The 13962-nt window shown below is 46.3% G+C and overlaps 1 protein-coding gene across 4 annotated transcripts in view; it reads left to right on the forward strand.

Moving 5' to 3' along the window:
• The window catches only part of EXOC2 (exocyst complex component 2), a 215243-nt gene that overhangs the window by 185237 nt on the left and 16044 nt on the right, over nt 1–13962 (forward strand). For all 4 annotated transcript variants that reach the window (XM_041769948.1, XM_041769949.1, XM_041769950.1 and 1 more), the window contains 2 exons: nt 11320–11375; nt 13786–13908. In XM_041769948.1, coding sequence (XP_041625882.1) covers nt 11320–11375; nt 13786–13908 — 179 coding nt within the window. The remainder of the gene's footprint in view (nt 1–11319; nt 11376–13785; nt 13909–13962) is intronic.

A 13962-nucleotide genomic window follows, 5' to 3' on the forward strand; every position in this document is an offset into this window, starting at 1 on the left:
CAGAGGCATACCTAACAGTTAGAAGAGGGAGGGCCGTTGCTTTCCCTGAGCGACGGCTCACAGCTTTGGTCTCACGGTCCGACCCCGCTGAAGAGATGGGTGGTGGTGGCTTGCCAGAAGGACAGCTGGGGTGTCCAGTTTTCCTTTCTCCCTGACAACCAGTGACTTGCACGGTAGCATTTCAAAGTATGGCGGAGTTATAAAGGTTACTATAATAAATGGTCAAAAGTACCAGGAACAATAAAGGGGTTATTGCATTTGATTTTGAATAAAACTGTACCAGAGCCTTCCGTAAGCAACAAATGTGGTGGAGCCATAAGAGCAAACACTGATACTGAAGGTGGAAAAACTGAATGATTGTTAATAACATTCTTCAAGAGAAAAAACAACTTAGAATTCAAATATTGGAATGAAGATTTTTGTTACAGAGACTCAGAGAAACAAAATCCTAGCAATGAACCGAGTGATTGTTACTACCCGTCCTGCTCCAGCACCTTGCTGCTCTGGACCTTCTGTGCCTTTGTAGTTGGCAGCCTTGACAACAAACTTTAAGAGCAGTTTTCCAAATAATGGAAGTGTGGGCTTGTGGATGAAAACCGCTTGTGTAGTGAGATGCCAGCATCCAAGCCCTTTCTACGTTGCCCTGCTGCTTCCTCAGTTTCATTCCAGCAGTTAAAAACCCAGAGCTTGGTGGGCTTAAGTGACACAGTTAGGCTTGAGAGATGCTTATTGAAAGATTTCAAAGATCTTGTCACAAATGGCAAAATTTCATTCCACATCTTCTTGGGATATTGGGATATCCATCTATAGATGAATATTCATCTATAGATGGATATTTACTTTGCTTCCGTATCTTGACTATTGTATATCATGTTACAATAAACGCAGAGATCCATGTCCTTTTGAATTAGTGTTTTTGTTTTCTTTGGGTAAATACCCAGTAGTAGAATTACTAGCTCATATTTTGGATATTTGGAGGAACCTCCATACTGTTTCTGCACAGCCATGGCACCAACTTACATGCCTACCAACAGAGCACGAGGTTCACATCCTCATCAACACATTATTTCTTGTCTTTTTGATACTAGTTGCTCTGACCTGTGTGAGGTGACAACATGGATGGACCTAAAGGATATTATGCTACGTAAAACAAGACACAGAAAGACAAATACCATAGGATTTCACTTATACGTGGAATCTAAAAACAACCAGAAATAGACCCATAAATAAAAAAGAAAAAAAAACCTGTTGTTTGCCAGAAGGGAGAAGGGTGGGAGGATAGACAAAATGAATGAAGGGGAGTGGGAGGTGCAGGCTTCTTCCGGTTATGGAATGAGTAGGTCATGGGGATGAAAGGTTCAGCATGGGAATGTAGTCAGTGGTATTTTAATAGTGTTATATGGTAAAAGATGGTAGGTAGGCTTATGAGCGTAGTATAATATTTAGCGTTATTAAATCACTACATTGTACACCTGAAACTGATGTAATATTTTTTGTCAGTTGTGCTTCGATTTTAAAAAATGTCTTACGTAAATGACTTTAACCTCCAAGTTAACTATTGGCTTTTCATATTTTTTCTCCAGTTTTATTACAACTTGATTGTTTTTAATTTCAACATCGTTTTTTCTTTGTTTTAGTTTAATGGCTGAAACATATTATCAGATTTTATTTCTTAAGTTGTATATGGAACCATATGTTGAGAATAGGGACTTTACCTTATTACCTCTTTGCTGTGCCCCACAATGGTGAATCCAGCTGTAGAGGTGCAACAGCTGCTCCGTACCACGGATGGCACTACCCGGCGTTTTCATACCATCTGTCGTGGGTCAGACGGCGGGAGGGCACCTTCTGGGTGTTCGCTCAGTGAATCACAGGGGCCCACGGGGCTGACTGGGGGAGCCAGCTCAGGATTCCAGCTCAGTCCGTCAGGCCCTGGTGCCATGTTCTTCAGCCTGGCTTCTTGTGAGCATTTATTAGTTTTGGTTTAATCAAAGTCATTTTATTAAAAAAAAACCTGAGATTTTGAAATTGAACAGCTACTACATACACATCTGTTTATGAAGTGTTATATACAAATGTGATGAAACATTTCAAGTATAAAGCAAAATGCATCCATTTACATAGAATCTTATTTTCTTGTCTCTTTCACTTTGCTTATTGAAGTTGCCCTCTAATGAAAAAAAATTTTTCTGCCAAAGACTACATTGAAGCAGAGTTTGATTTATCAGCTAATGTTAAATTGATTAAATGTCTATTTTTAGGTCTGAAATACAGTATATCGTGTTTCAAATGATGAAACTGATATTCTACGCTAAATGTCTAAACTGTAATATTCTAACACAGAATAATGTTAGTGTATGTAATTCATAATGTATTTTACCAATCAGACTTTAACTTTGAAATGGGAGACGTGATTGCTCATTTTTTGGGTCTTGGAAGCTATTTGTCCATAGTGTATATGAATGCTAAACTGTTATGAATATAACAAATGGAAAACATAAGCCATGAAATAATTTTATTGTTATTTTTCACTGCTGGCAGTATTTTTCTCTTTTCATAGAACAGAGTTTTCCAATTCATATTTAAAAGCTAGGAGATCATATTAATTAAAGCCAGGAAAAAAAAAAAAAAGATCTTGGGAAAGAAGAGAAAAACTGTAAAAGTGGAGATCATTCATTCCTATACTACATACGAAGGGTATCCTCTCCTCAAGGGTTCATTTTAAAAATTCCTCATATGGCAAAAGACATTTATCTATCTAGGAAGAGAGCTCAATTTAGGACTGATCACACTAAAATGTGAAGACCTAGCACTTAAAACCCTTTCAGTTTCCAACACAAGCTAATTTTCTTGCAGAGTATTTAGGCCTTTCTGTCTGTCTGCCAGTATCGACAGTTTCTGGTTACCTTTTTTCAATAGGTAGTAATTTCAATAATGTGTCTTCAGAGTACAATTGAAAAGATAATTTATTTAGAAAAAAAAATACCCCGAAGTTTTTTCATGTAGTGTTTCAGTTTGACCCAAAAAAAAGTACATTGTGGGATATTTATAGTATTTTTCAATCTATTTTTATCTGTAGACTAGGACTGATAACCGATGTAGGGCACAGGGGTTAAAAACAGGAAATGTGGTTTTTAAAGTAGGTAGTATCTCCAGAGTTTCCAGAGTCTTGATTTCCTATAGTATTGACCGAAGAGTATCAGGTTTCAAAACAACATTAGGCAGCATACCTTGACACCGGGCTGTTTAAAGGAGTCGTCTGTTCACTTAGGACAGGAAATGCTTCACGGAAAAGTTTGCATTCTTGGTGTAGGTCCAGATGGCACAGCGGGTGTTTTCTGTGATCGCAGGGTCCCTTCTCTCTAGCTCCTTGAGAGGGTCCTCCTACAGCTCGGGAGCGGGGGTCCTGCCTAGATTTCAGTGAATCTCCTTGGATGTCTTGAGTGTTTGGGTTCAGATGTCGTGTTAGGGTTTCAGTGGAAAGTTTTGTCCTCCTCACAGTCGAGGAGCGCGTGTGACACTTATTATTAATCGTAGTAAGCAGAGCATCCAGGTTAAGGTGGAAAGGCCTGTAGTTGTGTATGGCTTTGAATGTTTACGCGGCAGGTTGGCGGAACTGGTCCAAACTGAAAACCTTTGACTCGGCTATTCCGCTTCTGGGAGGACGGTTTATGTGGATTAACCTACGAGAACACGAGGATCGGTGTTCACCGCAGCACGCTTTATAGGGGATGCCCTGAAAGGTGGTGCGATTGTCTAACGGTAGGAGAATGAGTCAGGAATAAATAGAATAAAATAAATAAGTCAGAAGGGATAACAGAGTAAGCCGCTCGTGGCACACGCGCGCTGTGCAGTCGCGGGCGGCCCTGGGGGTGTGCCCCGGGATGGAAGAAGGCCGTGGCGTTCTAGGGCGAGGCGGGAGCCCGTGTCAAGGAGCGTGTCGCGCGGCCTCCCGGGAGGGTGGAGGGCTCACAGCCACGGGGGCAGATTTGGGAGGACACGCAAGGCGGGGAGAAGGGCGAGGAGAGGCTTCCCAGGCTCTTACTTGTTATTATGAAAACATGCGCTTCTGTGTTGTGTTCATTCTTTTCAATGAGCATTTAATGTTTTTTTTTTCTTTTTCAAGATAAAAAAATCAAGAAGAAAGGTTGGTGTTCAAACGCTCACTGTTCCGTTTTTTTTTTTTTTCATGTGGACACTCTTTAGAGAAATCCGCCTAACGGTTCATCCAAATAATTAGTAAGAAGAAGGAAGAGTAATTATAAGGGAAACAGATCTGCTTATGTGGCCCTTTTTAATTTTCCCATATCTCAGAGAAGACCTTCAGGTCCGATTTCCCAGCTAGGATGGAAACCCGGTTCCTCGCGTGCCCGTGCTTGTCTGCCGTAGGTTATCGCTGGTGCTGGGCACTGCTCCGTGAGATTGGCACAGAGGCAGCCCTCGGGTCCTTGCACCACGCCAGGGGACCGTGTTTTCATGAGTGGTGCTGAGGACCTCGCCCAGGAGAAGCCCGGGCTTAACCAGCGTGGTCCTAGGGTTTCTTTCAGGCAGTTGCTCTCTTGTGCTGTTTTAGAGACGGGGCAAGGCTCCCTCCCACGTGCAGGAAGCTCGTGTTTCCTTAAATCCCTTGGTGTCTCCGTTGGAGTGTAGAGGGGCTTTATTTCTTGTGGGTCTGTTCTTTTTCTGGGGGTGGGGGGAGTCACCGCTGCATCCCGCCCCTGCGAGAGCCTGGCATGAGCCGTAGCCGTCCCTCCGCATATTTTTAGTCGCCGGCGCATCCCTAGACCACGTGCCCTCCCCGTGAGACCCACGTGAGAAACTGACACGCAGAGCAAGGGAAGAGCCTTCTTCTCCCAGTTTCACGTATGAAAATCAGGACCTTCCTTGCTGGAGGAGGTGTGTGTCGTCCAGACCAGTTCCAGGAAGCCCAGCCTGTGAGGAGAAGTGCCGGTTCCTGCTCAGAGCAGAGATGAGCTTTGTTTTCTCCACGGGGAATTTCCACGCGGGGCCGCCAGATTAATTGCTAAGTGGTAGTCTAGGTTGATACTGTGTGGGTGGGGACGCTTTTTTGGTCAAATATCATGACACATCCTAATTTCATATTCAGAGAGTAGAAGAGATACATGTTGTAAATACTTAGAAGTCGTTCTCATCCCCTTGGAAAGTTGTGGGGGTTTATCTAAGGGGAACCTTTTTTTCAAAAAAAACACAATACCCACTAGCACCTCACGATCCTGTAACGTCTGTGACTCCAAGAAGCAAGTCAGCCTGCCTTGTTCTCCTCGGGCCCGCTGCTCGCAGGGACAGCTCACTTCCCAGTAGCCCTGTGAACGCGGCATCTATGGCCCACTTAGCGCCGCCGCCGAAACCCTGGTGCCCTCACCCATCACCGCGGGTCCCTTACGTTCGCACGTGTCAGAGCTGCTCTCGGGGTCTCCGGCACACCGTGAGCGCTCAGCAAACGCGAAGGTCTGTTATTCGAAGTGCTCTGTTCCCTGAGTGTGTAACCGGAGAAATAAAGTGTATTTGGGAAAGGAAACAAACGTGCGTAGACTGGGCAGCATATGCCATTGTGCTGTACTTAATCTGTTCAAATCATATTTTTCAAGTGGGGGGGTCCTGAAAAATTATTTCGTAAGTACTGTTTTTTCTTTTTTTCTTTTTTCCTGGAATCCTATGAGAAGTAAGAGATGCATGCTTCAGCGGAGAGTATCTCCTTTACTCACAAACTGAAGCATTTACATTTTGGGGGTGGCCCACGACACAGTCCTATACCATAGGACCCCGCATACATTAGTTTTCCTGCTGCCTCTGTCCGCTCATTCATTCACTCACCAATTTTTCTGAGGGGCTCAGGGGGCTGCCGGCGGCCAAGGCGTACGTGCTGCCGGCCTTCCTCGGTTTCCTCGCTCTAAGTACTGCTGGGCCCCAGCCTCAGGCATGCAGCCCCCGGGGGGGGACAGTGAGGCTCGGTGCCCGCCGTGCAGCTGGCGGCGGGGCAGGGTGGATGGCAGCCGGCCAGGCAGTGCTGGGAGCCGTGGGAGCTGCAGCCGAGGCCGGGGTGGCCACGGGGAGGCAGCGGATGTCGCCAGGCCCCTTACACCTGTCACGCCATTTAATAAATAGCTTAGGGACAAGAGCTGTTGAGAAACCCGGCCCAGGTGAGCGGCTTGGCCTGCGTGCTCGAGCTCGGCGCCTGCCCCCCGGTGGCCCCGGCCATCCCTCAGCTGTCCCCGTGGGAGCCAGGCCTTCGCTGGCCGGCGCTCTGTGTCACGTCCAGCCCCTCTTTCCAAACCGATGCAAAGCGCGGCAAAACGGTGCCACTGGAATTCCCACTTTCGGTGAACCTTGTGTAAACCAGAAGAGCGAGGCGCTAGCCAAAGGCAGATGTCAGGGACCGCACGTCTCCGGGGCCTGGTACTGCATCCGGGCACCTGCTGCCGTCAGGCCCTTGGCACGCCTGCCCGCCGCTCAGAGCTGCTGGGGCCCCCGAGGGGACCCTGGCTGCAAGGCGGGGGCGCGGGAGGCGGCCGGCAGCCGGGCCGGTCCAGGTGCACGCTCCTCCCGGTGTGCCGCACACACAAACGGTGAACCTTGACCCAACCGTGTACGTCTCTATTAAAAAAAAATAATGCCTAAGTACGTGCACCGCGTTGTGACCTACAGACTGGCCCCCGCAGCAAGGTGGGCTCCCGGTGGGGGCCTGGGCTGTGCTCCCCGCGCCCCCCGCCAGCCGGCAGGGCCCACCCGCAGGTGCACCCGAGCATCAACAGCTTGTTGGCGAACAGTCGTCGTCGTCTCTACATTTGTAAACGAGGCTGTTGTCTAAAGGGTGAACCGATGTTCGTCTGGGGCCGAATCCGTAGGTATCGATCAGTAAGCCGGGACTTCGACCCCAAGTCGTCTGGCTTTCCGTCGAGTGCTCTGTCACCGAGTGAACTCACAAGTCATCATCAACCGTGAATGTTAATAATCTTGAATTGGGATCAGTGTTGTGGGAAGAAAGCGTGAACCACCCAAATCAGCCCCCAAAGGGTCCCTCTGTCACCGTCGTGGACCTTTGAAAGCCAAATGTCAGAGCCGGGTCCTGCCCGCACGGGCCACAGTCCCCTGGAGCTCCGCAGCCACGTGGATGACACGATGTCCCACGGCCCCTGTTGACGCCAGGACCCGCCAGCATCCCCGCGACGCCCTTCCCGCCCTGCGGGCCTCACCCACGCGCCGAGGCCGACCGCGCGCAGGCAAGGCCCGGCTTCACATTGGGCAAGGCCCAAAGCCATGGTGCTTCAACTCCGAGTAATTGAGCCCGTGTCCTTCGGCATGATTTCCGTGCGCTTTGCTCTCCCAGGTCGGAAAAGAGCAAATCTGCCACCGCAGCCTCCGCGAGAGGCTGCTGCCCGACGTCAGCCGCGCTCTGGCGGCTCCTTCGGCCTCGCAGCACGCGAGCACGCGCTGCCGGGGACCCGCGCCCTCCCACGGCTGGCTCGGGGGCAACGTTTTAAGACAGAAAAGTCAGCAGACACTCAAGGCCCAGGGCCTCGTCGGGGTTCAGTTTTCCAGACCTGGAGGCCTCCGCGCGGAGCCGAGTGAGCGGGAGCCAGAGGGCAGGCCGGCGCGGACCGTGCGGTGCTGCTGCGGCTCCGAGGCCGCCGACAGCCTGTGGCCCGGAGTGGAGAGAAAGGAACTGAGATTCTTAGGTAGGAAGACCACAGAGATCCTATCTGCTTGATGCTTGTGAACCTTCAGACCTCAGGCCCTAGACACGGACGCGGCAGTCTCTGGGTCCGGCGCCCTGCCTCCGCCCTCCTGAGTATATTCTTTGACCTTTCAAGAACTTAAAAAAGTTGAAATTGCAAGTAAATGTTTCACAGGTTAGCGTAGATCGTATTACAAGGATTTTTTTTCTTTTCTTTTTTTTTTTTTTTACGATCTAGAACCGTTCATTTCATACCACACATTTGCGACATACAAGTCAAACACGTGTGAATACCAGCAGGTTGGGGTGAAACGTAGTAACGGACACTGAGGGGTCATGACACATACCGGGGACATACACTTGAGGGACCCAATGTCCCTACCTCTGATACGTGCCTGTCAGGGTCCACCATGAAGTAGAAGCTCAACAAAGTGATGTTAAGTGACTTACTGAGAACTACCAGCCATTCCCTCAGAACTAACAATTTCAACCCAGTATGTAAAAATATAAAAAAGTAAAAAATTAAAATACCGCTCCCTGTATTTAATACAACGGGTAGCTTTTTGGAGACAGGCAATCAGTGACCTGTTCTTCGTTTTTCACATTTTATCGTCATTAACACCAGCACATGCACTGCTTTGGAGGGTTAGGATGATATTTCACAAGTCTCCCACCTCCAACTAAACATGCCCATTTCCGGCATGTTCCATTTAACGCCGTCTTTGTGAACCTTTACTGACCCGACATGTGGTTTGCCCAGGAGCTCTCTTTCTCTTCATCCCTAGGGCCACAGATTTTTTTTTTCCCCTTCTCTTTTTTCCAACATTAGCATTTATCTCTTAAAGCGGTCGCCCTTGTTTTTTTTGGAGGGGGCTACAATTATTTCATTTTGTCCTATTCGTAAAAATTAAGTCCCCGAGAGGTACAATTTTTTTTTCTCAATTTATTCAGGTTGAGGCCTTGTGTTCCTTCTAACATATTATCCTTGTGAAACCTGTGGTCACCCCAAAACAGGAAGCTTGATTTTGTTTTCAAATTTTTTATCAACAGCAACACAGTTGTAATAGTTGAAAGTGTCTTGTGCTTTTATTCTTATTATTCACAGCTTTGTCTCTAGAGTTACATTGAGTAATTTGGATTTATCTCTCTTACAGGGTTTTTTATTAGTAATGCTCAGTCTGATGGGTTCTTGCCAGGAAATGTTTTTCCTATCAGGGTCAGAGTGGGAGTTGAGTTGATAGCATGTGACACTGGCTTGCTTTATTCTAAGTTTAATTTTCTGCTTTTTAGTCAGCACGGTGGCCCCACTCTTCTCTTTTACATTGAAGAATGTTAGAAGCTAAGAGCTGCCCTCACACCTCCAGTCCTCGTTGCTAGAAACTTGCTAAGCCCTCGGACTCCTGACGTTTGTTCAGACAGCAGCATCGGCGGAACCCTGGTTCTCACGAAGAGCTCAGACTGTTGCACCTCTTACCCTTAGTTCCTCGTATCCCCACCGGCCTAAGGTTGCGCCTATATTCTCAGCGAGCGTGTGCGAGGGGCGCATCCGTGTGCGCGCTCCCTCGTGTGGACCGTGTGCACCCGTGAGCCGGCCCCTCACACTGTGCCCCCGCGACCGTCGGAGGCCCAGAGCCCTTCCCTCTGGGAGCAGGGCGGAGGGGGCCTGCGGGCGGCGGCCCTGGCTGCCGGGCAATGTCCCAGCCAGGCCTCCCTTTGGCCTCACTCTACGCAGGTGGACAACCCACGGCAAGGGCTCTGCCGTGGGCCCCCGGCCCGCCCGGCCGCGCGCACAGTGGTAGCTCACCTCACTTTCACTTAACAAAAGGCTCCTGACACTTTTCTCTCTGCCTCCCGGGTGAGACTTGTCACCTCGCAGTTACTTGGCTTCGACTGATTTCTGAATTCCATCCTTTTGCTCTTCGACAGTTTTCTTAATTTTCCCACCGGCCAAAACAAGAACACCTGAACCCCCAGGTCCCTAAGCAGCGTATGTGAATTGGCTCCTCAAAAGCAAAACAGTGCACCTGTGTGTACACAGCCCGCGAGCGACTCAAGAGCTAGCTGCGTACTCGACTCGGAAAGTGTCAGTTCGGAAAGTTGATTCTACGTCTTGGCCATTAATCCCAACGTTTCTTTTTTTTTTTTTTTAATTTTTATTTATTTATGATAGTCACAGAGAGAGAGAGAGGCAGAGACACAGGCAGAGGGAGAAGCAGGCTCCATGCACCGGGAGCCCGACGTGGGATTCGATCCCAGATCTCCAGGGTTGCACCCTGGGCCAAAGGCAGGCGCCAAACCGCTGCGCCAGCCAGGGATCCCCAATCCCAATGTTTCTGAATACAACCAGTAGTTTAGATGACCTTAACAGAAGAAGATTCTCCTTAAGATCGTTACTGTTAACATCCATGATCTTACAGCACAGCGGGATTTTCTCTGTTCTGCGGAAAGGAAAGTCTCCGTTATTTGCAGTTAACCCTGGCAGGCACCCCGGAGTAGTGTTCCACTCCAAGGAAAAATGGCTTCCTTACAGTTACGGTAGAGCTTCGTCTTGGGTTTACATTTTTCCTCCTATAAAATGATGAGGCAAGCTCCTAATGAGCCCCATGGACACCAGGGCTGACGACGTGCACTGTCTCCCGTCCTGCCCACGGCAAGCCTGCCAGCGAGGCGCGTCCTCGTGCTCTGATGGAGAAAACTGGCCTCTCTGTCCCCTCGCCAGAAGCCATGGCCTGTAGGTGATGAAGCGGGTTTGATCCAAAATAATCTGACTTTAGGGGACCCCCCCCCCCGCCAGGTGGCTCAGTGGTTAGCGCTGCCTTCGGCCCAGGACATGACCCCGGGTCCCGGAATTGAGTCCCACATCAGGCTCCCTGCGTGGAGCCTGCTTCTCCCTCCTCCTGTGTCTCTGCCTCTCTCTGTGTGTCTCTCATGAATCAATAAATAAAATCTCAAAAAAAAAAAAAAGAAAAGATAATCTGACTTCAGACTCCTGTACTATTAGGTCTTGTGCACCCTGGCTTTTGAGTGCAGTAGTGCTTGTTAATTCTCTACTGTCCTGAAATCCTGTATTTTGTCCAGTCTTTAAATTGCTTTACAGAATCAGACTGATTTTGTTCCAAGTTTCTCACAAAAGTAATGTTTTAAGATCAAAATGGTCATTCTGCATAACTTAATTTTTACCTTTGGAGGTAAAATGCTATAATAGGTATTTAGCTTTTGTAAGCTTTGGTAAATATCTTTTTTTTTTTTTTTTTTGGTCTGCTAATGTGTGTCTGTACTGTTTGCACACACACACACACACACACATTCATGAAGAAACTGAAGGAGAATCTTAAATTTCAATTTTGAAACACACTGGCCATCAATTTCAGAGAAATAATGACAGAAATGGAAAAACAATGAAAGAAAATGGCTAATTTAACTTTTTTTTTTTTTTTAACCTGTACGAAAATAGTCCTTTTACCATTTGGTCCTCAAAAGGAAATAGACAGTGGTAGTGTTACTTTCTGTTTCTTCTTAGAAAACTCTAAGACAGTAGTACAGTGCACAGTAATGCCATCAAGGGAGACGGGGAGTTTGTTTCCATTAAATGCCTTTTTTCCCCTCCCTCATCTTGATTTCAGGTGTCAGAAACTATTTAAAAGAAGCATTGGTGAATATAATTGCTGTGCATGCAGAGGTAAGCTGTCATTAGATGTTCCTAAGAAATGTGGGTAACTGGAAAAAAATAAAAAGAGGCAAATTTGATGGGTTTTATGGTCTTTTTTCCCTTCAGAATGTATCTTGACTATAAATACAGTACGGCTCGATTCTCACGCGTGCACACACGCATGTGCTTTTTAACTATGAGAATTTTTTTTTTCTGAAATTGTGCTTAAAACCAAATTCATTAATGTTCAAAAGGTAAGGAGAAGAGAGATTGAAAAGATGTTTTTTCCTTATCTTGGGTTGAAAGGAATGTTAAATCCCTTACGTTGGAGAATTCATCGACCTCTTTTTACCCAGGATACAAACAAGCGTCGGTGTCTTACTCGCGTAGCAGCGCGTCCTTACACGGTGGCTGGGATTCCAGAAAACTAGACTCGTTGGAAGGTTGGGCCGAGAGGGCAGGCTGAGGCTAGGAGACAGGTGCAGGGGTCCTATCAGCGGTGACTTAGGGACACGTAGATGCTGGTGCTTCTGGTTCACGCTCACCTTGCCTTCAGCTTCACCCGAAGCACCATCATCTGAAGCTTAACATGAACCTCCTTTGTTAACATCCTTCTTAGAAGGACTCTTCTCAGTAACATCAAAAGAAGCGCAGCCTCCACCATTCTCACCACTGCGACTCCCGCCTCGCTAATCTCACAAGCCATTACTCACTGCTTTGCCAGGACTTTCAGAGTTGTTATGGCTCATAGACCGATGGGTGACCAGATAGCACGGGGCCCAGCGAGAGGTTATCATTAGATAGTTTCCACTGCTGCGAGTGCCTTTTGAGCTGTAGGGGCCTGAGAGGTGGATTTGGTTTATACCATTGTCCTTACCCACAATGATCAGAGGTTGTCAAGGTAAACTGGGAAAACATGGATAATCAAGGCGAAGGTAGAAGAGTAACTAAAGGAAACAGACTGCTGCCTCGTTCCCAAATTTGGCTCTAGGATTAAAGCAACTAGAGCAGAAAGCAAAATGTAGTATATTACAGTTTTCATTTCCTCGTAAGGGAAAAATCTACACATTCTTCTATAAAAATACAGTCTTTTTTTTTTTAGGATTTTATGTATTTATTTGAGAAAGAGAGAGAGTGAAAGAGAGCATGAGCAGGGAGGAGAGGGATGGTCACCGACCCCGGGATCGTGACCTGAGTCGAAGGCACCCAGGCGCCCAAAAATAAAATGTATATATTATTTGACTGTAGCAAGAATTTATCACATATATTTTTTAATGATTTTATCAGAGATACACAAATGCTTTCGTAGTGTTAGCTTCTAGTAAAATTAGGGTATAGAATTAAATCATCAGCCAGTGAAAGCATTTCTGTGGTAGATGGATGGTGGTGCTCAGAGGAATCATAAAATATGTAGGCATTTGCAGTGATGCTGGTGATTCCTAAAGAGGCAGCTTTTATTAACGTCCACTCTCAGGAACCATGATTTGTATTAGGGTTTTCAAACCCCCTTTTAATTTATCTCGGCGACTGAAAGTAGAATTTCATTCATAATGTTTATTATTTAGTATTTCCCACATGATCTTAACTTGACAGATTTATAAATCAGCATAGTAAAATGTTTCACCATATTTTCAAATATAATAGCTCTTAGCCTGAAAATATCAAAATTCAAAGTTTAGAAATGATGTTTTATGTCAAGTGAAATATCTATAAAATTCAGCAAGTACTGGGATGCCCGGGTGGCTCAGCAGTTGAGCATCTGCCTTTGGCTCAGGGCGTGACCCCAGAGTCTCAGGATTGAGTCCCCGTCAGGCTCCCTGCATGGAGCCTGCTTCTCCCTCTGCCTGTGTCTCTGCCTCTCTCTGTGTCTCTCATGAATAAATAAATAAAATGTTTAAAAATTCATTCATTCATTCATTCAGCAAATAGTGGAATTGGGGACTTTGTTGTCCAATACACAATAAAGTCCCCAATATGATACGGTGTTTGTTTTAATCTAAGAACAGTCTGACCCAGTATGTTTTTCTATTAATTGTGGTAAAAGAAAAGAAAAAAAAGAAAAAACAAAACAAAACAAAAACCTGGCACAGCATGTTTTTATTTATATAACTTCCCTTTTAGAAATAATATTTCTTTTTGTGAAAAGGGCAAGAAGAAGAAATCTTTGAAATTATTTTTAGTTTGTCAGCATCAATAATACCTTTCAGAATTATATTTGCCAATATTTTTAAGAGGATTAGTTTTGGCATCAATCACTCAATACAACTGAAGTAGAAGTCTGTAACTTCCTTTCACTCATAATAACCATCCTTTAAAAATAGGACTTAGAAGACCTGTGACTTGCTGTGTTTTGTGCATTTTTGTTTGTTTGTTTCTAACAAATTCAAGTCAGGAAGTGTTCCCTCAATGCATCACTTCTTACTTTAAACCCTTCCATCAGGTGTTCACGATTTCCAAAGAATTGGTACCTCGAGTTCTATCCAGGGTGGTGGAAGCCGTTTCTGAAGAGCTAAGTCGGCTGATGCAGTGTGTTTCATCCTTCAGCAAAAATGGAGCATTACAGGTACCAAAATCAGTCAGTCCCGTGTTGAACTTTTATTTCATTTAGAACATAGAC

Source organism: Vulpes lagopus, chromosome 10 (genome assembly GCF_018345385.1).
Source record: "Vulpes lagopus strain Blue_001 chromosome 10, ASM1834538v1, whole genome shotgun sequence".
Classification (NCBI taxonomy): Eukaryota; Metazoa; Chordata; class Mammalia; order Carnivora; family Canidae; genus Vulpes; species Vulpes lagopus.